Source organism: Tamandua tetradactyla, chromosome 5, assembly GCF_023851605.1.
Source record: "Tamandua tetradactyla isolate mTamTet1 chromosome 5, mTamTet1.pri, whole genome shotgun sequence".
Lineage (NCBI taxonomy): Eukaryota > Metazoa > Chordata > Mammalia > Pilosa > Myrmecophagidae > Tamandua > Tamandua tetradactyla.
In genome coordinates, this window is record NC_135331.1 from 20,856,021 (window position 1) to 20,880,440 (window position 24,420).

Here is a 24,420-nt window from a genome sequence, read left to right on the forward strand (position 1 = left end):
ACTCACTGCCATTCCTTGGTACCTAGAACAGTGCCTGGCAAATAACTGGCACTCAATATTTGTTGAATGCATGGGTGAGTCTGTGTATCCCAGGTGCCAATGCAGTGCCTGGCTCTATAAATGCTTTTTAAAAAATAAGTGACCAAATTAATGAATGTTACAAATGAAATGGAGTTCTGGGGTGCATCCAGAATAGACTGTTTCATCCATTTGCTTCAGGAACAAAATGGAACTTTGAATTCTTTTATTCACTCTAATAATCACATGCTTTGTAACCAGGTACTTCCGTGTTTTCAGAAAGTAGTTGCTGACAGAGGTCTTGCCCCAGGGCATTTCGGGAGTTTGAGAAAGGCAACCAAGAGTGGCGCAGCAGAGATTTGGAATGCCCATCAGCCCACTGCATCCCATCAGCTCCCGAGGGACTGGATAACGTACTTTATCTCCTGCGATTTATATTGAATATACATCTGTAGTTAATCCCGACAAACACTGATTATTCTGAGGGCTAGAGCAGGTAAGACATTGATTGACTCCAAGCCCAGAGAGGGTGAACTCTTTACACTTTGCTTTGCGAGTGGACATTGCAGCAGCCCGGCCTGCCTTGGTGCTGTGCTTTAAGGAGCCTGGGCGACTTCAGTAGGGCAGTTCAGCCCCTTGCAATAGGTGAAAGCTGGGGTACAATTTGTCACAGTTCCCTTGTTCACTTTGGCTTCTGGGCAGTTGCTTTACCTGCCCATCCTGTTTCTCTTAGTTTCTTCCATATGGGTATGTGAAAGAAAGAAGCAGACTGCAGAGAAGGGTGAAGCCTTGGCAGGAGTTGCAGTGCAGCATATTGGCAATCTGTGTATCTGTCCTAAGATGAAGCTGTAACCAGACTGTACCCTATTCACGCATGGATGGTACTAGGGCCAGAGGCCAGAACAGGGAGAGCCTGGGAGGTCCACCCCTGTTCGGATCTCAGACATCCGGGATGTTACTAGATAAGCATGGTAGATGGGGGCCTCCTGACATGCAAAGGGAGGGGACCTCGCTTGGCTGTGTGTGCTCTGTGCCAAGCACTAGGCTGGGCCTTTTATGTGCATGATGTCATCTGTTGTTACCATGAAGTTATTTATGATTGTTGCCTGCGTTTTACAGAAGAGGAAAACAAGGTTCAGAGAGGTGATGACTCTTGCCCAGCCTCTGTGACTCCCTCCCAAGAGGAGGAATTTCTCCAGCATCTACAAAGGCATGAAGGTGAGAAAGGGGACAAGATGAAAGAGGGGCAAATAGGTTCTACCTGAGACTTGCTCATCACCAGGCCCTACCCCGTTCCAGCAGTTCAGAGGCCACCTGGCTTCTCTTCTGTTCTGAGAAGTGAGCATATTGCGCCCCATTTACCCGGGTCATCCCAGCCTCACTCCACGGGACTGGGAGGTGAGTGACGCACCCTATAGAGTGGAGCTTTTCCTTCCAGCAGTGTCTTTCCACACCATTCTGGCTCCTGTGTTTGTGCACGGTCCTTGGGCCCTCCTTAGGTCGCTAGTTCCTGCACCTCTCTCCTCCTAATTTCCGAAGTTGCGGGGGTGCACTCTGCCTGCGGCTCAGGAGGTTCCGGGGCCCTGTGGGCACCTCCAAGCCTGATAAAGGGCGCTGCCGGTGCCACCAGGGTCTCGACCTTACTGGGACCCTTAACCAAGCCACCTCCCTTGCGCTCCCGGCTCCGCGCGAAGCACCCCGTCCGCCGCCAGGGGCCGCCCGGAAGCGGGGTTCCCCGAACGCTGGGCGGGGCAAGAGGCGGAGCGCGGCGGTACCTGGGCCGCTGGAGAGCCGGGGGTGGGCTTTCGGGGGACAGCCAGCGGCCCCCCCAGATCCGCACCGCCAGCCGCCCGGGAGCTCCAGGGTCCGGGCGCAGACGCTGCGCTGTCACATGGGCGGCGGCAACGGGGCCGCATTTAAGCGGCCGGGGGACGGCGCCCGCCTCCAGCGAGCCCTCGGGCTGGGCTCCCACCGGGCGCCCGGCTCCCTGCCCGCCGGGGGCCCCGCGCCGCGCCGCCCCGCGCCGCCCCCGCCGGGCCATGCAAGCGCCGGCCCGGCCGCGATGAGCTCGCAGATCGCCAAAAGCGAGTCCAAGACGTCGCTGCTGAAGGCGGCGGCGGCGAGCGGGGGCAGCCGGGCTCCCCGCCACGGGCCTGTCCGGGAGCCGGGGCTGTCCGGCCGCCGGCTACCCGGCGCCTGCCCCGCCACCCCGCCGCCCGGGGACCCCAGTTCGCGGAGACCCTTGTGCCGGCCCGCGCCGCGAGAGGAGGGCGCGCGGGGGCACCGGCGCGGGCTCCCCCAGGCGCACGGCAGGCCCCGGGAGGCGCTGCCGGCCGTGGCGCCCAGACCTTCGCCGCCGTCGCCGCTGCCGCCGGCCCGCGGGCGGGATGGGGAGGAACGGGGACTGGCCCCGGCGCTCGGCCTCCGGGGCTCCCTGCGAGCCCCGGCCGGCGGGGACTCCGCTCCCGCCGCGGCGTCCGAGGCGGACCCGTTCCTCCACCGGCTGCGCCCCATGCTCAGCTCCGCCTTCGGCCAGGTAAGGGCCGCGCCTCCCGCCCGCGCTCCCGGGAGAGGCGCTCGGGACCCTGCCGCAGCCGCGCGCCCGTAGCCCTCCCCCCACAGCCGGCGGCCCCCAGGGTCACGCCGCGGCTCCCCCAGCCCTCCCCCGGCCCGGCGCCCTTGCCGCGTGCCTCCTCCTCGGTGCCTGATTCAGCACCCTGTGCGCTGTCCGCGCTCCCGGCCTCTTTTGGGCGAGGCCCCAACCTCACACCTGCCGGGGTCCGCCAGCCTTGGAAGGGAACAACCTCTACTATCCGCCTGGAGATTTGCAGGGGTCGAGGAGGGGCGCTCGGAGCTGGCGGGAAGCGACCCAAGAGTGCAAGGAGTCTGGACTCCAGAGTACAGAGAGGGGGCACAGGCACATAGAATTGCTGGGGGCCATTGTGTCTACGATGGTCCCAGACGTTTGAGAAAAGACAGACGCAATGAATGAAAAAGTTAGGAGAGCTAGAGGGAGTCTCAAAAATGTGAGAAAGAGGAGAGGTGTCTGCTAGAGGGGCCGTACAGAGCTATGGTTCAGACTGCAACTTTGGGGTGTTATAAGGAGGTGCTATTAATAAGGATGCCGTTTGAATGGCAGCTGGGCAGTTGTCAAGATGAAGGTCATGGGACAACACCCATAGGCCCCTAGCCTGAGTAGGGGTGCCTTTTCCAGTCAGAAACGTCACTGAGTGGTCACCAGTGACTCCTTCTGTTACCCGCAGGCCTTTCCCTCAGGGGTCCCAGGCAGCTGGGCACCTGCCCTTTAAAAAGCCAATCTGTCATCCTCATCCAGCTCTGCAGTTTGGGAGTGCGCTGCTGGGGAGAGGGGCTCAGCGGAAAGGAACCTGTGAACTCCTGAGCAAAGCCAGGATTTTCTCCAGTGCCGAGTCTGTGCTCAAGTCCAAATCCTTGGCGCAGCATCGAGACAGTTCTGCAGCAGCCAAGGCAGGGAGTAGCGCAGAGGTCTGATCAGAGCATCTGCACCGTGTGTGTGTATTTGTGTGCGCGTGGTGGGGGTAGGAGAGAGGGGGCCCCAGAGTTTCTGTGCTAGGATCTAGAGTAAAAAAGCCGTTTCAAACTCCTGACTTCACCGGACTGGGTCACAATTCCAAGGAAGGCCGAGCGTGTGTGTGTGTGTGTGTGTGTGTGTGTGTGTGTGTGTGTGGCTTCAGATCTGCACATTCCTTTTCAAAATACTACACTGCAGTGGCTGATGCCGGGGGAGGTCTGACATGAAGGCAGCTACACATGGATTCGGGTTGAGCGGGCTGCTGGGGTGATGTGATAGGGCAGCAGTGTGCGGCTTTGTTCCCACAGGGAGACCTCATTAGCCGAGTTAGCTGGAAACAGTCCTCTGGAGTCAGGATTTGGAGGCAGAGCTGTGAAAGTTCGTGCGGGAATGTGTGGAGGGAAAAGTCCACTGCTGTGGCTTCTGTGTTAGTAAGGAGCTGAAGGGTGTTTGGGCACACAAGTGGGTTGTGCAGCGGGACTGAGGGGCAACAGGGATGCTGTGTGACACCCACTCATTCATTTATCCAGTATTTCTTGAGCCCCTCCTCTGCATCACATTGACCAGGCAGTAGGGTGACAACAGTGAACAAGACAGCCAGGGCCTTGGCCCATTCTGGAGAGCTTCCAGTCTTGCAGTGTGGAAAGGTATGTCATTGGTCCTGAATCACATCCTTTCTGGTTATTTAGTTTGCTGGCGATCTGAGTTGGTTCTTAGAAAAAGGGCCCTTTCTTTGCAGTCTGGTGGAATTCGCCTGCATGGGCCCTTGCTGAGCTGAGCATTTCAACTACAGGCTCTTCTACTTTCTCAGTCATTAAATGAAGAAGATTCCCAGCCCAGTGTTCTGAAATGTCACCAGAGTCACCTGAGTCAGAAGGAGCTGGAAGGTCCCATCAAATATTTACTACCTCCTGGAAGCTCTGGCCTCTGGGGCTGCAGCACATGCAGTTTGGGATTCCTGCTGATGTCTCTAAGGCATCTGCTTAAATGACAACTGCGACAGCAACAAAACCCAGGCTGGGACTTTTGTATCAGAGCCTCCAGTCTCCTGTGACAAAGAGGAATTAGTCTTTCCTTCCCTCCTCTTTGCATTGAGATTTGTCCCTAAAGACAAGGCCAGGACCTAGAGAGTGGAAACAGTGCACTGAATATAGAAACTTTCCAGCTAGGATTTGCTTAGGTCAGAACAGCCCTGAGGAAGTATATTTTCCACATTTCTCAAGTGCCATACATGTATATATATATATTTTTTTGGCGTGGGCAGGCACGGGAATCGAACCCAGGTCTCTGGCATGGCAGGCGAGAACTCTGCTTGCTGAGCCACTGTGGCCCACCCCATACATGTATTTTTAACCCTAAGTGAATTGCTTTGCCTCATTAAGCTTCTGTTTCTTTTCTGCAAAACAGGGATAACCATAGCATCTTGATGAATTTGGGGGAAATTCAGTGGACTATGGAGATAGAAGTTGGCCCAGGGTGTGGCACACGGTGAAGGTTCTAATAATATTCATTATTATTATCGTGGTTGTTATTGATTAACCACCAAGGGCTGTGTCAGACCTGTTTTCTTTCCCATTTGTAATAGCCTCAGGGAGAACCAGGGTTCAACGTGGCATTGAAGGTACCAAAATAGGTTCCTCCACTAAGGAAGAACAGGGATTTTTTTAGGGTTCTTTCAGTGACCTTGCAAAGCATCCCCACTGCCTGCAGGGAGACAGCATGCTTTTGAGGCTAAGGCATGGAGGGACTCCGGAGCTGGGACTGCAGGGTCCAGTCCCAGCTCTGCCACCTCCTGGTCGTGTGACCTTGGGCCTGTTACTCTCTCTCTCTGGTCTTGGTTTCCTTATCCAGAAATGAGACCAACAAAAACTGTCTTGTGGAGTTATTACGAGGCTTACACAAGATTAAGGATGGCAACTGCCTGGCTCAGAGGTGGTACAGAAGAAAGGGCACCTTTCATTAATGTCATTATTACTATTAACAGAATAATTGCCTGATTGAGAGTCTGTATAAGGCCATTTGAAAGCTGCCTGTGAGCCGAGGGGGGAGAGGTATTAAAGGAAGAAACTGACTGTCAAGGGCCCTTCTCTAGTTCCCTTCCCCCTGGCCAGCTAAGGACATGCCACCCACCTGCCTGGAGAGAAGAAGATGGTGTCAGAAATTAACTCAGAATAGAGATGATCTGGGGGAACTCTTGGCTTTGGGTCTTGGAAAACTATTTTAAGAAAAGGCTTTCTGTTCCTCACCCAAAGCTTGGGAAGAAACACCCCTTGTCGAGGAGGCAAATGATGATAAAAACCCAGAGCTCTGTCTTATCCTTCACTCTTTCTAAGCTATAGGGACATCTCTGGTTTGTGTAGGCGAGCACTGCTCCCAGACTGCTTTGCACATGGCAGTAGTGAATGAATGAATGCATGGATGGATGGATGGATGAATGATTGGTATCTCTAGCCTCTGGACTTCAGCTTTTGATGGAAGAGAAAAACTATGCTGATTTGGCTCCTAATGGGTTAAAGCACATATTCCTAGAGTGACAGCTAGGCCCATAACTCACTCCTGGCCTGGCCAAGTCTCTTTCTACCTCTGGCTGAGACTGGTGGGAGCCCCTCCGGCTTTTCTTCTGGGACCTGGGGAGGGGAAAGGAGAAGGTCAGCTTACGGCCACTATCAATCACAGGTGACAGGAGTGGCTTGCAGTCAGTTTTGGGGAGGCCTCCAGGATGTCTGTATTTTGCTTCTGGCAGTTTTGGGGAAGCAACAAGGGTACTTGAGACCTCAGTCTAGAGCCTCCTAAACAACTGACAAAGTATCTTCTCATTATCTTTTCTTCCTGGTAACCCATGAAGGTTGGCATTATTGTCCCCATTTAGAGGCTCAGAGAGCAAAAGTTCAAGGTCACAGAGTAAATAAATGGCAGGACCACGATGAGAACTACGGGCTGCCTGTCTCCAAACACATCTGTCTGTGCTGCACCATGCTGGTTTGGTGGGAAGTCACTATAAGTATCTCCTATTTGTCAGAAGCATCTCCTTAGCACCTCTCATGCCAGGACCCAGCTTTCCCCGAGTATCTTAGCACTGGGCTGTCATCCAAGTTCAAACACGGCCCAAGCTAGCCTCCCTCCTAATCAGGAATAATCAACAGCGGGCTTATCCTTCTCATCCCTCTGATCCTATTGCTCCATTCCATAACTCTAACAGCGGTTTCCAGAGCCCATGGGGGCTGCTGCCACCGTGGACAGGGACAGGGAGAGGGAGAAGGGCCAGGCGATGCACTTCACTCCTTAGGGGATGCCCCTGTCACCGACTGCACCATCTGTCCCCTGCCAGGATCACTGGTCCCCACCCCTCTCCTTTCACTCAGAACCACCACTGTCCCACCTGTGCACCCTAAATAGCTTAGGTACGCTCTGAAGCACTGGGTCTGAAGGCACCTGGGTCCCTTGCTGTTCTTAAGTCAGACTAGTGTCAGCTCCCCTCCCAAAAAAACAGGATGGGAGTACATCAAAGTGCATGACTTTTCCATAGGGGCCTGGTTTTGCTGTCTCCTGTTTCCAAGGACAGAGGCATATCCCAAGGTTGACAGGCGGGTGTTGTGCTTGGGGCTGGCCTGCAGGGGGCAGGAGTCACCAGGTCTGAGTGAGTAGGTGCCCTGCTGAGTGATGCCACACCCACTCTGACAGCTGTCCCTTTAAGACTCACGCTAGGAGGGGAAGTGGACACTTCTCATGCTCCCAGTACTATGCCAAGCCCTTTGCACGTATTATCTCATTTAATCGCTAGAGCCCTAGGAGGGAGGGTCCTATCAGAAAACACATTTTATAAATGAAGAGCTTAACATGTCCTCGTGTTAGAACACAGTTCCTACATAGTCATAAAATAGCAGGGGTCAGATTTGCCATCAAGTCTGTCTGATTCCATATTCCTGGCTCTTAACCTCTATCTCAATGAATGGTTCTCAACGCAGGCTGAAGGTTAGTTCACCCAGGGAGTGTTAAATAACATCGATGTCTAAGGCCCACCTAGACCTGTTAAATCAGAATCTCTGGGCAAGCTCCCTGGGGATCCTCACCTGCAGCCAGCTCTGAGAGCCTCTGCTTTACGCTGGACTGCCTTTACACTATCAACCCCTTTAGTTAATAGGAATGAATTGGTGCTTAACCGAAGTCCCCTCTAGGGTCTGTAGAAAGTGCTGTCTTTTCAAAAAACTCTGCAGATGGTCAATTTTCTACATTTTGTCTACAAGTCTTCCCTGGTCTCCTTCTTCCCCAGACTAAGTCAGATTCTCCTGTTCCATATTCTCAGAGTTCCTGTGTTTCCCCACTCATAACATGTATCTGAAATAGAATTATGTAATTGTGTGCAGTGCTATTTAATCTCTTGCCTGCTTGCTAGAATGTAAGCTTCCTGAAAGCAGGGCCTGTGTTTATCTTGCTTCCCACAACATTCCCAGAGCCAAACACAGTGCCTGGCATGCAAATATTGGACTTGTGATATTTTTTCCCTTTTGTTTTTTAATGCAATTTTATTGGGATATACTCACACACCATACAGTCCATCCAAAGTAGACAATCAATGGCTCGCGGTATTATCGCATAGTTGTGCGTTTATCATCACAATCAATTTTAGAACATTTCCATTACTCCCCCAAAAGAAATAAAAAGAAAATAGGAAACTAATAATATCCCACACCCCTTATCCCCCCCTATGATTGACCCCTAAGCATTGGTGTGGTACATTTGTTACTGTTGATGAACGAATATTAGATATTACTGTTAACTATAGTCCATCATTTGCAACAGGAGCATTCTTTCCATTATACCCCTCTATTAGTAGCTCCTTGTAATAGTGTCATGAAAGAACTTTTTAATATTTGTACAATTAGTCAGTTGTCGTCCACCACAAGATTCTTTATGTTAGACAGCCCCCTGTTTTAACCTCCAGCTTTCCTGCTGGTTACAGACACGACTCTAAACTACCCTTTTGCATCACTTCACCCACAATCCCTTCCATTTTAATAATTACTTATTATGTGCCACTCACTTTCCCACTTTATAAGCAAGATAGAGGACGCCCCGGTCTCCAGAGGAGGGAACCGAGGCTCAGGAACGTAAGGTGATGACAACAGTCAGAAGCCGGACTCAGCCCGGGGCTTCCAGATTTTTCCCACCCATCTTGGCTCATTGCTCGTGCGCACGGCCCCGATGCCCGGCTCTGGCCCGGCGGAGATGCTGCCCCGGCGCCGTTTCCGAGGAAGGTGCAGGAGACGTCTCTGAAGGGGAATTTTAAGTCGTTGGCTGCTCACCCTTCTGCATCCACCTTCCCTGACGTCTTTCCTGCCCTTCAGACTTCAAGGCCCTCCCCTAGACTCCTCCCTCGGTCGTGGGGGCGGGGTGGCCCCGCCTTCTCCAGATATGCCCCGTCCCCCGTCCCCCCGCCCGCCCCCGGTGTTTGGAGAAGCCGAGGCAGTCGTTCCACTCCCTGCGCCCGCAGCAGCACCACCACTGTCAGAAGCCACGGGGATACCTCCTTCCCCAGCTCCATAGAGGTGAGCCTGTGGCACTCTGGGGACAGCGCCGCCACCTAGTGCGAGTTCTGACCGGCTATCCAAAGCTGGGCCAAAAACTCCTGGGAAAGTAGCCTTTCTGGGCTGGAAACTTTCAGCTAGCAGGTTAGGGGTTGGTCGCAACCCGGGCGAAAAGTTCTGCCTTCTGCCTCGACGTGCATCTCTGGCGCCCCCTGCTGGTGAAATCTGGACTCAGGGAACCTGAGACCCTTCCTCTCTTGGGTTCTCCGGCTGGGGCTGAAGGTCCCAAATGTGACATCTGAGGCTCGAGATGAATTCAAATCAAAGTCGGAACCTGGAGGGACGAGGAAGAGCCAGCCACCTGAAAAGTTTCAGCTGTGGGACCTTGAAGGCTGCTTTAAATTGCGGCCTCTCTGCTCCGGCCCCCAAGGAAGGCAATGAAAGATCCTCGCTCAGGATCAAAGGATCTCCGGAAGGTTCGTTTACCTTGCTCACGCGCTCTGTGCCAGCACTGCCTCTATCAGGTCCTGCGCAGGGCCATCTCTTGGCTTCCCTTGGATGGCGCACAGCGATGGGAGCAGAAGGAGCCGATCTCGGCTGTTGGTTCAGCTGTGCTTCCAGACCCGGCGCTTGGTCCCATTGCAATGACAAGGCAAGTGTGAAAAATGGAGCATGATGTAGACATCATGAGATCTCTCAGGTCCTCAACGGGAGCTGCCTGTTCTCGGTCCAGCTGGAATTGCCAGGAGGCAATTAGGATGCGTGTTTGTCCAGCTCACTGCTCATCGGAGGGGCAGACGTGTCCCTGGGTGTTTGTGCATGCTGTGTGTGTGTGTGTGTGTGTGTGTGTGTGTGTGAATGCACACACGAAGCTGGGAGCTGCGATGCATCCTGGCTCTGGGGGCCCAAACTAGCCAGCTTCCCCTCCTATGTCTGCTGGCCTAATTCCCAGCTGCAGCTGCCATTCCGGGCCCCTTTCCTAGAGGCAGTCTCCCTGCAGATTTGGCAGTGGGGGGAGGAGGGGCCAGGGAGGGAGAGAAAACCAGAGAGGATTCAGCTCTAATCTGATGTGGGTGACCCTCCAGCCTTCTCCAGCTCTGCCACCCTCTGCCATCCGATCTCCAGGCGATTTTCTCTGTGCCTGCACTCTCCCCTCCTGCCTTCATCGCCTTAAGAAAGTGCCCTGGAACTTAAACCCACACACACAAACAACACACACACACACCCCCCCCCATACACACACAAAAAATCAGAGAGCAGAAGCAGGCAGACGAGTAAGAGAGCACGCGCGCCAGAGAGAGGGCTCAGATCAGTTCTGGAGGAAGAGCACAGAGTCAAAGGGAGCTGGGGTTGATGGTGGGCAGGACTAAGTTCTTCTAGTCCCTGAGGAGCCTCCTTCATGGAACTGGGGATCCGGACAGGGGCTGCCTCAGATTAGGATGGGCAACTGTGTCAAGTCTCCACTGAGAACTCTCTCGCGGAAGGTATGTTTCTGGCATTTCCAAGACCTGGGGAAGGGGCTCGGGGGATCTTGCCCTCTGTCCCAGAGGTTGTGCATGGAAAGGATGGACATCTGAAGCTTGCTCTCCTTCCCATGGGTTCTGTCCAGAGCTGCTTCCCTGCTCCTACCTCCGGTTACCCTCCTGTATCCTCCCGTGACAGCTTTCCACATCCCAGGCACTGAGCTAAAGTTGATGGTTGCATGGGGGGCTGGGTTTGGCAATCTGACCAAGACAGAGTGAAAAAAAAAAAAAAAACAAGTAGCTTTGGGGCTCCTGCAGCATAAAATGAAAAGCACGGGTCCTTAGGATGTCGGGTTGAACACCCTTGGAGCTGACAGTCCCAGAAAAGGATTGAGTTGGGTTTTGTGCAGCAGAATTGGGGACTCATTCATCTCCTTTGAGGGTCTCTGGCTCTCTCTCTTTGGTGGTCTGTAAGCCTCCAGAATTGTGGGTTTCAAAGTATACCCCATTGCTGCTTAAAAGAACCAAGTAGGGTATCCCTAACACTCATTATTATTCTTGAGTCAGGTCAGAGAATCTCACCTAGGAGAGACTGGTTCAGGGCCCCAGAGTGTTTCCATTAAGAAAATAGAATTCCCAGGAGATAAGTTACACAGAGGTGTATGTAAGTCACTTTCTCTAATGGATTTGTTGTTTCTACACACACAAAAAAATCCTTTTTCAAGAATGCCTTTGGGAAAGCAAAAGCATCTTCATGCAAAGTGTGAGCTTGCATCTCTAGGGTTTTGCTTCGAGTGGGCTCTACCTTTATTTCTGGCCCTCTTTAGCCAGGCCATAGAAGAATCACAGACATCATTTGGAGGAAGAAGGAATGATAGGGATGTTTTCCTCCAGTTCTTTCATTTTCCAAACAAGGATTTGATTGCTACTCAGAGAGGTTAAGTGACTTGCCCAACTCTATCCTACTCTCCGATCACTTTGACAGATTCTCACTTTAGGGCATTTTGGGCTCTTCTGCTTGTCCTCTTCCTCATTTAGATAAGCTGCTCGCAGCAAATGCCTCTTAATCCTCGCTCTTCCTTGGATCCTTCTGAGGCCTGATTGTTTCTTCCGTCCCTCATCAACCCCCCACTCCCCTCCATCATCTGTCATCTTCTTAGGGGAATGTTCTGCAGTAGCGATGGCCCCCACGCAGTTGCAGTGAAGAAACTAATCTGAATGCATCCAGTGGACCGCAGGACAGAAAGCCCTTCCTGTGGGTTCTGTCCAGCACTTGAAGAGGAGACCTTAAGAACAAGAATTGTCCTATGCCCTGTCCTTCCCACCTTCCCTTACACAGCAGAGGGCTTCAGAGGCAGACCACTTCGCTCTGCTTTTTCCAGCCATGTGACCTTGGGCAAGTTACTTAACCCCTCTGTGCCTCAGTTCCCTTGTCCGTCAAGTGGGGACACGAAAATCCACCTCCTAAGGTGCTTGTGAGAACTAAAGGGCTATGTGCAGTGCCTGGCATGCAGTACTCAATAAATCTTAGCTGGTCTATGGCCAGCAGGCTTAGAATTTTTCCACTCTGGACTTTAGAGAAGGGGATGGAGGAGAAAAGGAAAATCGGAGAGGTTTTGAGTCTATGGAATGAGATAAAAGATCACTAAACTTACTGCATTCAATTCCATGTTTTTATAATAATGGTAATAATTGCCTTTTACCCAGTATCTGTAATATGTATTATACCCATTAGTGCATTGACCCTTCCCACAAAGTAGTTCTCTTAGCTATTTTATAGAGAAAGGAGCTGGATTCAGAGATAAGCGCCAACTGGTAGCAGAGCTGCGATTTAAACCCTGGTCTGTGTGAATCCAGAGCTGGATTATTACCCACCCCCCCCCCACCCCTGCCAGTAAAGCTGTTCTTACTTTCTCTTGCTTTCAGAAATGTTATTCATAGATTCCTGAATCTGACCTTGGAGGTCGTCTAGTCGAAATTCCCGCACAATGCAGGAATTTCCTCTCCCATCTCAGACTAGCGCTCACTCATTCAACTTCTTGAATGCCTTCAGTGAGGGGGAGCTTATTACCACCAAAACTCTTGACCAGCTTGTGTTATGAGAAAGTGGTCAGGTCATGAGACATAATGACCCCTCCTTTTGCCATGCCGCACTCAGGGAATGTCTCCTTGGTGCCAGGAGACGCTGCCAGCCTGTGGGTAGCTGGGGAACTGGTGCTGATGAGGTGGCTGCTAATATCACCAGCTGGAGAAGGACAGCTGCCTCCTGGGGTTACTTGGTGCTAGGAAGTATCATGATCAAGAGATGCAGTGGAAATTCCCAACCCACCACTGGTCTGTTCTTCGTGGGAGCAAATTCTCCATCATTTCTTTCCTGATCGGTAAATGTTCCCCCACTTCCTCTAGAGTCAGAAGTAAATGCTTTCTGGCACCCAGCATCTCTTAAGTTGCATCATCATTCTCCATCATCACCATCATCGTCTGTCATCACCATAGCAACACCATTTATTTGGCTCTTACCAGCACTCTAGGCACTGTGCAAAGCACTTTCCATGCAACAGCTCATTCATTTCTTAAGAGAATCCTGTAAGTAGATATGATTGCCACCTTTGGACAGAGAAGGTACCTGGAGCCCAGAGAGGTGATATAACTTGCCCAAGGTCACGTGGCAGGCAAGTGGCGGAGTGAGAGTTTGTCCCCAGCTCTGAGTCCAAAGCCCGTGTATTAAACTGCCTCTTGGAATTTTGTGCCATGTGCTGCTGCCCCCTTCCTGGGCTTCTGCTCACTCTGAGCCAGGTGCATGAGATTCCATCAGAAACTAAAAGGCTGTCTTTCTACAAACATCTGAGATTGGGGTTGAGCCTCTGGCTACTCCAGCTGTGAAGGTCTCTCTCATTTTGCTCTACCTCTAGCCTGTATCCCAGAGGCCTGAATCTTACAACTTTGGGGCATCAAACCAGAGTGGACACTTGGTCCAACTGACATCCCTTCAGTTCTGAGATGACTCAGAACTAACACATATTGCATTCACCGACCTTCAGTCATGGACTGAGGTCCTTCACTTGGGTTTGAGTTGCTTCCTCTTTAAGGCACCAGAATATGGCTCCTCCCTTTCCAGGCCTGGAAGGAGCTTAGGAAGTTGGAAGAGAATTATTGAGGCTGTTTAATTATGTGGTCCCACAGTGCCCACCCTTTGGGGAAAGACATTAGAGGACAAGTGGAGGGGTAGGGGGAGGTGTTCAGCTTTCTGGCCTGGGAGGGCAGGCTACCCCTAGGTCTTAGGATCTTTTCCTAAGAGTAGGCTTTTATGAGCTGGAGGAGCCTGGCTGGCAGGGAGTCAGTGTGGTAAAGGGTAGGGTGTGCGGCTCTGGGGTTCTTGTGAAAAGACAGCCTTCAGCTGCCTTTGTTTCAGCTGCCCTGTCCCTCTGTTTGGGAAGGTTCTGCTTCAAATTCCGCACACCGAGGGGAGGCATCCAAGCTCAGGGCACTGGGCATTTTGTGGGGTCCAGGGAAGCATAGAATGTTGTGACTGGCTGCTGCTGCAGTCCTAAGGGGAAGGTCTGTGGGCAGTGCTGACTTTTTATAGCTACATGGGAACCACCAAGGAAGATGCTGAGCTGGCTAGGCCTGGGAGCATAGCTATATTAGGTAAGTAGAGAAGGCTTCTCCCTCAGCCTCTAGAGGTCCAGGACACGAGGCCAGGCAGGGAGCCAGGAAGGCAGGAAGGATGAGAAGGAGAACTGCTGGATGGAAGAGACCTTCTGGCCTTGAGGTCACAGACTGCATGGACTCTGACCCCTAGAGGTGTTTTGTTTGGTCCATCCAGTGCTCTAAATCAGAAGGTCTGGCCACGCTGGGTTGAGTTTAAGTAGCACTGCTCCTTCAGAGAAGACACACACAGCCCATGTGCCCGGTTCCCACCCCTTACGCGCTGCCTACTTCATTTAATCACCTATGGCGCCTGTGTTTGCAGACCTCCTTTCTAGCAGTCTGAGCCAGTTCTCCATGCTGCCAACTCTGATTACCTTCCCACAGCCTTTCAAAGGGTCAAAGTCCGTTTAGGAGCCTGGAAACGTGGCTCATCCCCCCAGGAACTGAGCTGGGACATTGGGAGCATCTTGGAGAAGGGTTTCATTCCCTTAGTCTCTGGGTGGAAACTTCCCATTGGTTAGAACAGATGCCTCCCTCCAGCTGTTTCTCTCTCTGAGCTTCTACGGGCACATGAGCGTGTGATTCTGTGCACATGTACGTGTGAATGTGCGTAGTGTATGCTACGTGGTGGGTATCACACCCAGCTCCCCCTGGGTCACCCATTTCAGTGAAGGCTTGGAACCTCTATCTGTTGGACCAATCTGATACCTGCCCCCTGCAAACCACCGTGCCACCTGACTCTGAAGGGGCGTCTCCTGAGAGCCCCTGCCAGGACCAGGAGCCGGGCTAAGGCCAGGAGGACCCAGCCGGTGACAACGCCCCTCCCTCTCTTTTGTATTTGCTTGGGGCTGGCTGAAGATACGCCAGGAGGAAAAGAGCAGCTATGCGGCGGTGCTGACCAGCGAGGAAGGGCTGGCGGCCGGCGCGGAGGTCCCGGGACCACTGCTGATGCTGGCCCAGAACTGCGCCGCATTGCACAACCTGCTGGGCCCTGCCTGCGTGTTCCTGCGCAAGGGCTTCGCTGAGCACAGGCAGCCTGTACGTAAGTTGGCCCAGCGGAGCCCTGCTCGGCTCAGCTTTGCAGGGCGTGAGATGGAGCTGGGAAGCAGAGGGGCGCCACACCCGGCAGCCTTTGTTCCCCCAATGGATACACACACCTCAGACTTCCCAATTTGCGAATCTGGCCCCCAAAGTTTCCCGCTCGTGGCTGCAAAGTGAACGATTATGATAGCTAATGCTTTTTCTGTGTGTGTGTGTGCACCTACTGTGTGTGCAAGGCATTGTGCTATTATGTGCTTTGATGGATGGCTTCACGGAAGCCTGAAAGCATCTCCAAGGGGTGGGTCTTATCATCACCCCCGTTTCACAGGTAAGGAGTGTGAGCTCAAGGGAATGGCCATGTGGCAGAACCAGGATTCATACTCGGGTCGTACTGCACAGTATTCTATATACAGTGCTGTCCAGTAGAACTTTCTGCAGTGATAGAAATGTCCTATCAACTGTGTTGTCCACCACAATGCCACACGTTGAGCTGAATTGTTAATTTCATTTCATTCTAATTCAAATTTATATAGCCGCATGTGGCTTGTGACTACCTGTGGGATGGCTTCTTACGGGTGTCTGAATACCCTGGGAGGAGGGTAATAATGATGATGTTTCAGATACAAACATGTGTGGGTTCCTTTTAATTATCGAATGCGCATACTAAATGCTTGTTACATCTCATCTCATAGAATAGTATTAGCCCATTTTACAGATGAGGATTGGTGGTTCAGAGAGCCCATGGTCCCACAGCTAGGAAGCAGGAAATCTGGGGTTTGTTCTCAGGTCTGTGTGACTCTGGGGCCCCAGCACTTCTCCCTGACCATATAAGTTGGGGAGAGAGGAGTGTGCCCATACTCCTGTCCTTCCACCCTCGGTGCACATGGCTTCCCTGCTGCATTGGGGGCATCCCCAGCTGAACTTCGGCGCACAGCGCACAACCCCCCGCAGCTCCACACAGTGCAGTTTGCAATCCAAGCATCTGGGACCAGGACATCTTCAGGTCAGCTCCTGCTGCAGACATGTGGTCAAAGGGTACTTGGCTTGAACTGCTCCCTTGGGCTCTGGGCCTGCAAGAAGGATGGAAAGGGGCTGCAGGGATGGCCTGCAGCACCCACTCCTCTCCAGCACTGCAGAAGGGGATCTTGGAGAAGTGGGAAGCTGCTTGAGTCCTGAAGGGGTGCAAAAGAACCCATTCTGCCTAAGGAGTTTGCCCCGTGAGCACACTCTGCACATTTGTGCACACACACTCACTCGCTTTCACCTGTTGGTGCTACAAAACACTGGCCCAGATATCCGTTTTTTTTTTTTTACATGGGCAGGCACCGGGAATCGAACCCGGGTCCTCTGGCATGGCAGGCAAGCATTCTTGCCTGCTGAGCCACCATGGCCCACCCCCAAATATCCTTTTTTGGTCACCCAAGATCCAGGTCTGACGATGACCAGGCACACATTCCCCGAGGAAGTCCAAAAACATCATCTCACAGGGACACACATACCTTCTGTGAATCTTGCTCTTGGCCTCAAATATCACACTGAAGACCTGGTTCCTTGTAGCCTCCCCACTCCAACTCGCATATCCTCCCCACGCTGTCCTGCCACGCAGAGCCCACATGCCAGGTCGGCCCACAAGACGTTGCTCGGCAGTCCCTTCCCTTTCCAGAAGATCTCTACATCTTCCAGATTCCCTTGTACCTTGCTCCAGGGGCCAGTTTGGGATGGGTGGGCAGCAGCTGTCTGTATCCCACTGCTGGCCCTGTTGGCTAAAACAGTCCACATGCACAGCTGAGATGCCTCAAGCTCAGTGTGGCATGCCCACATCTTCTGTGTTCATAGTACGTGTGCCACACCTGGTGTGCACCTGCTCGGGGCAGCTGTGAGCCCTGTTCTTCCTGCCCAAAGGTTGTGTGCGAGAATGTGGAGCAGTTTGGGAGCCAATTAATAAGCAGGTCCAGCCGGGCACTGTGTCCATTTTGTGCCAGTATCTCTCTCCTGGGTAGGCCTGGCAACTGGCACTCATCAGCCTGCTCCCTCTGGGCCTGCTCTTTGGAGACTTCTCTGCCATCTGCTCTGCCACCGACACCTAGAGTTTCCTTGACTCTCCAAGGAGACCTGGGGCACTGCTTGAGGCTGGAGACGTGTTTTGGACCCTGGCGGGAGCCAGAGACACCGGTATCCCCCAGGGTCTGTGCTGTGTCTCGTGACAGGGTCAGGCAGAGGGATGGGGGTCAAAATGGAGAAGGTGGGGCAGTGCCCAGGAAGCAGGGCACAGCCCCAATTCTGCTTTCACACTCCCTGCCTCCTCTTCCTCCCTCTCAGGCTGCCTGTCGAGTCCCTCCATTCTCTCTTTTCTCCCATTGCCCTGGCAGGCCCCTTCTTCCTTGCTGGTCATGATTTCATTGGGTGTTACTCTTTTCTCTCTGTTGTGACCTCCCACTGATGCTGTTTTATTTACAGGTCTTTACTCCCAGACCAACTCTATTCCTGGAAGCATTCTTGTGTCCGGAATAAGGGGCTGGGGGCACAGACGTGCTGTGCCCAGGCTGGGTGCGGCTGTTGGGCTATTGAGCATCTGCTGTCAAGGGCCCAGGAGTCCCCATGTTTATGGCCAATGAGGGGACCACATTATTTACCCTCAAGGACTGGTCGTCCAGGCATGTCTCTCCTGCGTCCCCATCACCCCATCCAGTGCCTGCTGCTGCTTGCCTGGTCCCCAGATTGACTTCCCAGCTGCTAACAGGATATGTTCTTTTGTTTCAGGATAGATCACTGCGGCCAGAGGAGATTGAAGGTAAAATGTAGTCCCTTGGAGAGAAGACTGCTTGGCTCCCCCAGGAAGGTGTGGGAAGGGGGGTGGGTGGGGAGAGAGGCCTTGGCACCCTGGCCTCCTGGAAGCAGAGAAGGGCCTCCTGTCAGGCCACCCCATAGCCAGCCGCCGCAGGAGTGAGCAGGAGGCAAGAAGCATACCTTGGGTCCCTGGCAGCAACAGCCTCTGGTTTTCCAAGCTGGTGGGCCTTTGGGCTGCTTTGGCCCCCAGGGGGTCTCTGCAGGGCCCCGCCCCCAACCATGTTGGCCTTTGCCTGCTTCCCCAGAGCTCCGAGAGGCCTTCAGAGAATTTGACAAGGACAAGGACGGCTACATCAACTGCCGGGACCTGGGAAACTGCATGCGCACCATGGGCTACATGCCCACTGAGATGGAGCTCATTGAGCTGTCCCAACAAATCAACATGAACCGTGAGTCCTGTCCCCACCCCCCCACCCCCCCAGCGCCTCCTGACTCTTGGAGTCTTCCGCAGTTGAGGGGCCTGGCTCCCAGTTCCAGGTCTGCCACTTTCCAGCTCTGTGACCTGGGGCAAGCCGCTTAACCTCCCGGAGCCTCAGTTTCCGCACCTGTAAAATGGGGGTTGTGATGGGGAAGAGGAGCCCAGGACGTAAATTTTGTAAAACAGCCCCCTGCCTGGAACGTGGAATTGAACAGATGGATGCTATGATTATTCTTATGTTTTCCTGTCTTAGTTTGGGGTCTCCATTAAGCAAACCCGAGGGAAGGCCTTGAGCACAAGTAGTTTATTTGGTAGGTGAAGGAAAGCATTGGTAGGGAGAAGGGAAGTGAGACAGGGAAGGGAAAGAGCCAATACAGTGTGCACTTAAACCAGCTACCACTGCAGGTGACTAGAGTTTAATCCTGCAGGGGATCTCGGGGAGTTAGGTTAGAATCCCCACCTCAAAGAGCCCATCCCTTCACCTCTCAGACTGGATATTTATACCCCAACTCCTGTCAATCACTGGTTAGAGGCTGTTGTGAGCTAGTGGGTAGATGGTTTCAGTTCTCCAGCACTTCCACCTACCCAGAAAGCCAGGTGAAAGTTGAGCTTCCATTTGCACATCATTGAAAAGATTGGAGGATTGGGCCTGTAACCCATAACTTGCTTCTCTCTGTGTCTTTCTGTGTGTCTCTGTCTCTCTATCTCTAATATTCTCTGCCCGTCTCTGTCACCCAGTGTTTCTTTCTCCCATCCAAATCTGCCTCTGTCCACTTCCTGCCCTATTCCCTGGGTCAGCCCCTGGCCAGTCATCTGAGCCTTCCTTTGAAAGCTGCCTGTCTCTGGTCACCTCTCTGTCCTCACTTGACCTTTGGTTATGTCCTGGATCTGGCACTGAGCAGGTCAAGGAGGGCTTGGCAGTTCCCTGGGTGGCCTCTTTAGAGATGGATAATGGTGGATGGATTATCTAGCCCTTTCCTCTGTTCCCAGTGGGTGGCCATGTGGATTTTGACGACTTCGTGGAGCTAATGGGGCCTAAACTCCTGGCAGAGACGGCAGATATGATCGGAGTAAAGGAATTGCGGGATGCTTTCCGAGAGGTGAGTGAGGGTCCCTACCCCTGGATGGCCACTCAAAAAGGAGCCTGAGCCCTTGGTCCCAGCCTCCGGGAGGGAGCTTGGATAGAGAATGGTCTCGGATAGAAACTCTGGTGAAGTTTAACCCTGGGATCTGCTGCTGCCAGTCCCCATGTTGTGTACATCTCCCTCCTGCCTGTCCACTCTAGTTTGACACCAATGGTGATGGAGAGATAAGCACCAGTGAGTTGCGAGAGGCCATGAGGAAGCTCCTGGGTCATCAGGTGGGACATCGAGACATAGAGGAAATTATTCGAGATGTGGACCTCAATGGGGATGGAAGAGTGGACTTTGAAGGTGAGTGGAGCTCCAATGTGGGAGAGAGGCCAGGTCAGCCGTGGCCATCCATGGAGCCCTTCAACTGCATATCCATCATGCAACCATCGGTCCACCCCTAAGCTTCCCTCCCCTTTCCTTCCTATCCTCCCACCCTTCCTGTCATCTCCCATCCCTACATCCATCCTTCTGTCCACCCATCTGCTGATTCATCCATCTATCTATCTTTCCATAGCCATCTCTCCATCTGTCAACCCAACCATCACTTGATCAGTCTAGATGTCCATCCATCCATTCATCCATCTCTAAAATCTTCCACATATTCACTTATCCAGGCATTTATCTCTCCATCCATACATCTATTCATTGTTCTCTGCATTCATCCAGGCATTCATCCACGCGTCCATCCATGCATCTATACTTCTGTCCTTCCGTTCAGACATCCATATCTCTGTGTACATCCACCTGTACTTCTACCCATACTTCCGTCTATCTGCACAGTCATTTTGCCATCTGTGTCCGTCTGCCCACTCATCCATGTCTAGCCATCCATCTGTCCATCTACTCATGTACTTATGCATGGTAGGTATTTCTGAGCACCACATTCCTTAACCTGATCCCCACACCCCCTGTGCTCTGACCACGGCTCACTTCCCAGCTGCAGTTCCCACCATCCTTTCACTCACGCTGCCTTCACGCCATACCAGAATATTTTTGGTCCATGAAACTGCACTGCTCTCCTTTGCCTCTAGGCATTGAATATACTGTTCTCTTTGTCAGACGCCTTTTATTCTATCTTCCCTTCTAAGATTTTTAATTCTATTTATCCTTCAAGACCCAGAAATGAAGCCACTTTCTCCAGAACTTCTTCCTTGGCTCCCCAGGCTGAACTTGCTCTTTTCTGGGCTTTCAAGGCACCTCAGGCTCACCCCTGTTTCTCACCGTGTCCCCTGACTGCTAGTTATAGTTGTCTCCCCACTTGACTCTGAGCTTTTTGAAAAGGGAAACCAATTTTATTTATCTCTGCATTTCCTACATAACTGGCAAATAGCAAAAACTCAGTATACATTTTTAAAGGAATTAATAATAATCTTCATCATTTATTGTACACTTATTATATACCAGTCACTGTACTAAGTGGCTTTACATATACTAACTCAATTAATTCTCAAAATCACTCTGTGGATTGCATCATAATGTTACAAATGAGAAAACTGAAACTCAGAGAAGTAATATAGCTTGCTTGAGATTGTCCAGCTATTAAGAGACTGAGCTGGGGCATAAACTGAGGCCTGGAATGTCAATCACCACATAATATTGAGCCTAACACCACTTGAGGGACTATGGGATAGAGGGGAGGGAATAAAGTAAAAATCAACTCTGCACTCTAGGAACCTGCATTCTGAACAGAAAAACACGATAGCACACGAATGACCCAGGTTGTGTGTTCTCTCTGCTCCACAGCAGAGAGGAGGCATCTATGCCAGACTCGGGGGAGGCATTAGGGAAGGCTTCCTGGAGGAGGTGATATGTAAGTAGCACCTTACATGATGAGTAGGCATTCCCAGCTGAAAGAGAAGGGCGGGGAAACCACCTGTGGGAACACTGAGAAAATATGTGAGAATATGTGAGAAATGAGACTAGAGGTGTCATTTGGGACCTGATTTTGGGAAGTGAAGGTGCAGCCTGAGGCCACATCGAGGCATTGGGCGTTATGCAGTGGGGAGCCTTTTGAGGTTTAAACTGGAGTCAGCTCTGCAGATTAGAAAGCTCATGCTAGTTGCTGGGTGGTAGATGGATTGCAAGGGGTGGAATAGACGTGAGAAATAAACATGGCTGAGCACAGTGTGCCAATGGAGAGGGGCCGCAGATCGAAGAGAGGTTAGCAGGCGGCATCCCTGCTGTCGGGGGCCCTGATTGCCACTTCCTCCCCGCCTGCTCCCGTGTCCTCCCAGAGTTTGTCCGGATGATGTCCCGCTGAGGCAGCGAGGGCCCCTCCAGGACTGCCAAGCTCCCGCAGGCGGGGAGAAGAGAAGCCGGATGCCTGCCTCACCCCCGCCGTGGGCGCCGAGAGCCCAGGACGGACTGGCGGATGGGGCCTGCCTGCCCCCCACCCCCCCGGGGAGGTGCCCACCCCGGAACCCCGCCCCTCCGCACTGTGAAAGACTCAACAGCTCCTGCAACTGGAAAGGGTGGGGGTGGGGGGTGCCCGCCGACGAGAAGGCCACGGTGCCAAGCCGGCAGAGGTCATGCCAGACGCCAAGTGCCATGTGCCCTGCTGCTGCTGGCGGGGGTGGGCCAGGGAGCCCGCCAGCACACCCCACACAGCATGTCCGCCCCAGGGCCGAGCCTCTATCCACCCTTAGCTCTGTGCCCGTCCCAGCTCGCCTCAGCCCTGCTATCTCAGAAACAATAAAATACATTTCCAAGAGGAAGGTGGCAGTGGTGATCTTTGCTTCTTGGGGGCCTTGATCGGATGACACACCTGTTCCCCCAGCCCCAGGCCCACGCTCTGGGCTGGCTGAGCATTCCGCTTTTCCGCATTCAACGTGGGTTTGCTAAGGATCCCGGCGCGGTGCCTTCCTCGCTCATCTCCAAAGACCGCGACGCGGAGCCTCTAACTGAAAAGGACCCTGGGAAATGTAGTTCTTTAGCTGGGGACCCAGGTACTCCAAATAAAACCCAGGTTCTCTGCGACGAGGTGCATGGATATTGAGTGAATAAGCATGTGGCAGGGTCTGCCAGACTTCCTCTGTCCCTGGGCCTTACCCACTGGTTGGGGAAGCAGACGTTAAATAATCATGTCAATGTATAATTGGAAATTGTGAGACTGCGTTTAAGGAAAAGCACAGGAGCCTTGTTAGGGTAGAATAAGGAGGCTTGGCTTACTCTGGGGAGGTCTGGGAGGGCTTCCCTGAGGAAGTGATGATGGGGCTTTTGCCCTGGGGGAGATCCCAGCTGTATGTGAGGAAACATACAGAGAAAGAGCTGCCATCTGCTGCTGAGCAGGGAGTTAGGCCCTGGGTTCACTTGCTGTGTGACCTCGGGCCAGCCATGTCCCAAGGAAGTGATGAAGAAGTAAGAGCATGCAGAGCAGTGCATTGCACACCTCCAGGGGGCACTAGTCACGTAGCGGTGGAATTGTGCAATGCTGCATTATTGAATAGGATCCATTATAATCATTATAAACCCATTTCTATAAGCAAAGGGTCGAAGGATCCTGAAGTTACTCAGCATCTTGACAGGCTTGGGGCTACTTGGATGGGCGTGTGGCATGGGCCAGCGGACTCTAAACCATGGGTTCTCAAACTTATAGCAAGCGTAGGAATCACCTGAAGCATTTGTTAAGCTGCAGAGCCTATGCCCCACCCCCAGGGAATCTGAGTCAGTGTTTGGGGTGGGGTCCAAAAATTTGCATCTCTAATAAGCTCCCCCAGCTGATGCTGCCATGGGCCCAATTTGGAGTAACAGTGATGTAAATCTCAGATATGCAGGTGGCAAGTTGTGCTTCCAGAAGCCCGGTTAGGCTGTGGGACCGACAGCTGGAGCTGGAAGGTGGGTGGGACAGCCCCTGCCCCATAGTCCACGGCAGAGGGAAGACCCTTCTTCTCAGACCTGGCAGGGGCTGTGGGCAGGGACTGTGGACCCTGGGTAATCCCTATAGCCTGGAGGGCCTGCAGGGGCTGAGAGCTCCAAATTCACTCTAATAATCCAATTCTGAGACTAAACCCTGGGCCTGCAGCCCTGCCTCTTCCTGTACGAGCTTAGCTCAGCCCAGAGAACCCAGGTCTACATTGTTCCAGAAATGCAGTGGCTTGGAGGGCCAGGGAGCAATTTGTAGAAAGAAGCCTTCCATGGACATTTCTGGGAGGTAACAGGGTGAGCCCGCAGGGATACCAGAGGGAGAGGATGGGACTTAGGGTTTGAACAAGAGCATCTCTGTTCTTGGTGCTCCCGCCTCCTAAAATCAGAGCTGCAGCAGCTGTGATAAAGGGACTTGTGATAAAGATATTGTGCAGAGGGAACTGAAATGCTCTTCATGGGGGGGCCATGGGGAGGCCCAGGCACTGGGCTTTTGCCTTCTCTGGTACTGAACTCTTCCCCTTTAACTTTTTCTTATTTTGGGGGTGAGGGGGGGGTGGGTTCCCAGTAAAAGCGTTTGAAGAAAGGGTTCTGCGACTTTTTAGGAACTGAAATGCACTTTCATACATTGTCCCCAGGCAGGAATTCTTTTCTGCTCTGGCACCACCGCTTCAGAACCTCCTCCAGGAGGACACCTGGCAGGTGTCATCTTAGATGAACTTGCATGGGTTGCAAGATCTTAAAACTGAACCTCTATTTGCCTCCCTGTGACTTATAAAAGCCAAGTGGTTCATGCACGCATACATGCATCCAACTGATATTTACTGAGCATCTACCATGTGCCAGGCTCTGTGCCAGAATCCCTGTCCTCAAGAAACTCAGACTCTAGTAGCAGAAACAGATAAGAAAATAT

At 52.7% G+C, this 24,420-nt stretch overlaps 1 protein-coding gene across 2 annotated transcripts; it reads left to right on the forward strand.

Annotated features, from left to right (window-relative positions):
• The first annotated feature begins 1,909 nt into the window (after positions 1-1,909).
• CABP1 (calcium binding protein 1) lies at positions 1,910-22,380 on the forward strand. Of its 2 annotated transcripts, none has more exons than XM_077160022.1 (6): positions 1,910-2,554; positions 18,009-18,039; positions 18,341-18,484; positions 19,504-19,613; positions 19,799-19,946; positions 21,881-22,380. In XM_077160022.1, exons 1-6 carry the CDS (start codon positions 1,910-1,912, stop codon positions 21,904-21,906), a joined length of 1,104 nt encoding a protein of 367 aa, XP_077016137.1. In that variant the 3' UTR covers positions 21,907-22,380. The 2 variants fall into 2 exon arrangements, with proteins under 2 accessions (XP_077016137.1, XP_077016138.1); XM_077160023.1 differs by lacking the exon at positions 1,910-2,554 and adding an exon at positions 12,445-15,245 and having other exon boundaries at positions 21,881-22,373.
• The last annotated feature ends 2,040 nt before the right edge of the window (positions 22,381-24,420 follow it).